Genomic DNA, 4,221 nt, shown 5'->3' with positions numbered 1-4,221 from the left:
TAAGATTAATTAAAAATCTATTAAATTCGATATCAAACTATTAATTTCTATTTCTTTTTATGTGAAAATATTACTTCTTATTATTATATTTATTTATTATTATTTATTTTATATTTCTATTAAAAATAAAAATTTTTTAATAATTATACTAACTTATTTTTTTATCAAAAATCATATTGAAATGCAATAAAATATACGCGGAATCATATTATTTTAAATTATAAAATACAAATGGAAATACTTAATGACAGTTAGAACTTAAGGAAAATCGATATTCCGACTCAAGTGTCGGATAACAATTGCCCAGTTACTAGCTGCAATACTTTATACTGAGATATTAAATATATTTATTTTATAATATTATCAATTTTTTTCTCAATATATATGTATATTTTCACGATTTTTATATTTAAAAGAATATAGAATTGTAAAATTCTATTGTAAAATTGTAAATTTCTTATTTTTTTATACGAATGTTGTTATTCATTTTTGTAAGAATTTAAAATGATTGTTATTTTAATAAGAATTTTTTACATATGAATATTATGCAATTTTGTATTAATATAAAATATAATTATATAAAATTATATAATATTTTTAAATATCTCTGAAACATAATTTTGAAACATAATCCAATATACAATAATGTTATACAATAATGTTATTAAATTTTCATAAATCACAATTTGATTTAATGATTAAATCACATTAATTTGATTTAAAATTTTTTACAATCAAACTATGAAATTTTTATGATAAACATACAAAATCGAATTTTTAGATACTTATCGAATATAATTAGATACTTATTTATTTAAATAGATATTTATTCTTCAATCTTCAAATATTATAATGAATAATATTTTTTATTTTTTTGAATATCTATAGACATTATTGTAAAAACATATTGTAATAATATAATATAAATAATAAATATAAAAAATTTATTGATTCATGTATTAAAAATTAATTTGAATATTATAAGATAAATAAAAAAAAAATGCATTTTGAATTTATAAAAATAATTAGATACATTACAAATTTGAATTATTAAATTAAAATAATATATTTTATGAAAAAAATTGAATTATCAATAGAAAAAAACATCAATATACGTAGAAGATAATAAAGAAAAATAATGAATCCAAGATAAAAATAAAACAGAATACATTATTAATAAAAAATAATTTTTAATATCTTAAATTACTTAAATATTAAAACCATGAAGATATCAAAATTCTTAACTTTTAAAATTGCTATTTTAATTATAAATTACTTATAAATTTAATTATTTAAATATTACCACAATACTTAAGTACTAACGTAAAGAATAGCTATAATAATATAATAATAAAATTATAACTTCATTTAATTTTCAATATTATTTTATTATATCAAGTTAATTAAATAAATTGTACATATTTATAAAATAATATATTTATTAAAAGAAAGTTTGAATTTATCTTTTTTATAATTAAAAAAGATATACATTATTTAACATTAAAATTAAACATTTATTATAAATATTTTTATGAATAATTGTAATTTTTTGATTTAATTATTTCATTTGTAATTATTATTAAAATTTGAATTTTGATGTTATAATATATATATGCTAAATAAAAATAATTGTCAAACTAAAATAGTTTGTAATAGAAATGATCTTCGTCAACTTTTTATTTTTTTCACAATTGTAATCTTTATTCATAATAATGTAATAAATTAAATTTTCATTAACAAAATAATAATTAATGATTATCATATTATTTGTAATTCTAATTAAATCATTAAATTATGAATTATATAATTGAAATTATATAATTATGAGTTCTTGAATTATAAAAATTCCCGCGTAAAGTTACACATAGAAATGTTTATGCAAAACAATTTAAAACAAATCAAAGAAAAAAAAGAATTAACATTAATGATCATCATATAATATTTTACGAATATTGGACACATTCGTAATTAACATAAATTTTATTTTCTACACAGATCAAACATGCTTAAAAGAATTTAATAAAGATTTTTATTATAATTATTATAAATATTTTTTTTTAGTATATTTAAGAATAAAATATTTATGTAACATATAATTAATAATTTGTTATATTAACTGTCATTTACTCTATATAGAGAGAAAGCCATTGAATTATTAATAATTATCATTCATAGTATTCTGTTTCTTAAATGTGTTAAGTTTTAATAATTTGATGCAAAAAAATGTTCTGTTAAAATTTTATCAAAATTAAATTAATTTTCACAAAACTATATCTTAAAAGATAGAATAAATTTGTATTGAATTTTCGCTTTTTTGATCATTTCCCACGTGATATTTTCAGCCATAACCTCTACACAATTATAACCTCTTATAGATATAAGTAGACACATACAAAAAATTTCTTATTTGCTTATTTAAGAAATTTTGAAAAGAAACTTCATTCATTTCATAATTTGTAAAATGAAGTTTCTTAATAAAAATATAAAATAATAAAAATTAATTGTTACAAAATTAAATATTTTTAATTTCTTTTTTCCTTTTTTAAAAGTATTATATTTAAAATTTAAGATAAATCAAAATTGCATTGAATTAGTTTTAACAATTTTTTTAATTCATTATTTATTTCGGTATATACTTATATTATTATTGGATAAGAATAAACACTTACCCTTTGTAATAATTCATGATAATTTTGAAGAAATTCCTCACAGACCGGACAAGTAGATGAAATACAATCATGTTTCAAAAATCCTGAATTTTTTAATGTATACATTATTTCGGAAGTAAAAATCAATAAAGAATTATATTCACTAAATTTTCTTCTTTTAATACTGAAAAATTGAACTAAAATTTAACAGATTCAATACTTTTAAAATCGCGAAACAAGCATAAGAATAGATATGAAAACATAAATAATAATAAGCAAAACTTGTCGAATACAAGAGAATTAGATATAACGAGCCTCGCCATTAGTCAGTGATTTGAGAGCTCGGAGTCCAATCTCAAGACTAAAAAGTGCCATCGAGAAATAGTATAAGAATTGAAACAAAGATATCTTTCGTTTAGTCGAGAAATCTCCCCTCCCCTTCCCCACTATTTTCTTGCAATATCTACAGTGTGCGTCACATTTCTTAAAGTAATTTCAATATTCATCATTAAATTAAGTTTTATAATTTGTTGAAATATTTGTTATAATTTAATGCTTAATTTATATTATTGAAAAATCTATTATCTATATAACTATTTTATCAATATATTAATAATAAATATATGAAAACATAAAAATATGAATAAAAAAATTTTATGATTATATTATGATGTTAATAAAATTATTTTCGAATGAATGAAATTTGTAATTTGAAATTAAATAATTTTTTCTATATCTTTGTTAAAATATTTGATTAAAAAATTTATTTTCAAATATATTAACAATGATGAATAACACAATATTATTGCAAAAATTTAATTCCTTGTTAATAGTCCAATTTAGAGCAATTATGTATTGACACATTAATATATTTGAAAAAGACATAAGCACGTAGACTCTCTTCATGTTTATTTCGATATAAAAATCATCATAAAAGATGAATTATTCAATATCAATAATCACATAGAGCAATTAAATATTTTTTATAATAGCCATAATAATAGCCATAAATTTACAAATAAAATAAAAAGATGGAGTATAAAACATAAAAATGAAATTTTGTTTATGTAATATTGATTTTTACGTAATATTTATGGCTTATATGTAGAAAAATATATATGTAAATATATATTTATATATACTATAGATCTATGGATATTATATATGTTATTATGATATTAATATATGTATACAACTAGCTATACACACAATATACACAACACAACACAACACACACACACGCGCGCGCGCGCGCGCACACACACAAACATTTCAAACATAGCACATGCATTATATGAATAATTAAAAATTCTATAACAATATATCATCCAAAACAATAAAAAATCGAATAATAGATCTTCATTCAATAATGAAATGTGTCATTCTACGATATCATTCAAAATAATATAAAATTAATATATATAAAATAATATAAAATAAATCTTTATTCAAAAATATTATTTTATTTTAGCAAAATACTTAAAATTTTTTAATTTATGAATAAAATTAATTTTTGAAAAATAATTATGTACCAATAATATATAATATATATTTTATAAAAAAAATGTGATTT

General features: G+C 17.3%; 2 protein-coding genes across 4 annotated transcripts in view; one reads left to right on the top strand and one right to left on the bottom strand.

Annotated features, from left to right (window-relative positions):
- LOC102673488 (SLIT and NTRK-like protein 1) overlaps positions 1-3,595 on the top strand; it is an 18,018-nt gene extending 14,423 nt beyond the window's left edge. The window contains exon 5 of the mRNA XM_006624610.2: positions 3,586-3,595. The gene's annotated coding sequence lies outside the window, so the exon portion shown is untranslated. The remainder of the gene's footprint in view (positions 1-3,585) is intronic.
- Positions 1-4,221, bottom strand: part of LOC102673089 (calcium-binding mitochondrial carrier protein SCaMC-2) — an 18,012-nt gene that overhangs the window by 8,256 nt on the left and 5,535 nt on the right. The window contains exon 1 of one of the 3 annotated variants that reach the window (XM_031514641.1): positions 2,670-3,092. The exons of the other annotated variants lie outside the window; for them this stretch is intronic. Coding sequence (XP_031370501.1) covers positions 2,670-2,774 — 105 coding nt within the window. The 5' untranslated portion in view covers positions 2,775-3,092. Of the gene's footprint in view, positions 1-2,669; positions 3,093-4,221 lie in introns of those variants that run through there. 3 annotated transcript variants of the gene reach the window in all.

This window comes from Apis dorsata, unplaced genomic scaffold (assembly GCF_000469605.1).
Source record: "Apis dorsata unplaced genomic scaffold, Apis dorsata 1.3 scaffold_1085, whole genome shotgun sequence".
Classification (NCBI taxonomy): Eukaryota; Metazoa; Arthropoda; class Insecta; order Hymenoptera; family Apidae; genus Apis; species Apis dorsata.
Note: the sequence above shows the minus strand (reverse complement) of the source record. Positions and strands in the feature narration are given on the sequence as shown.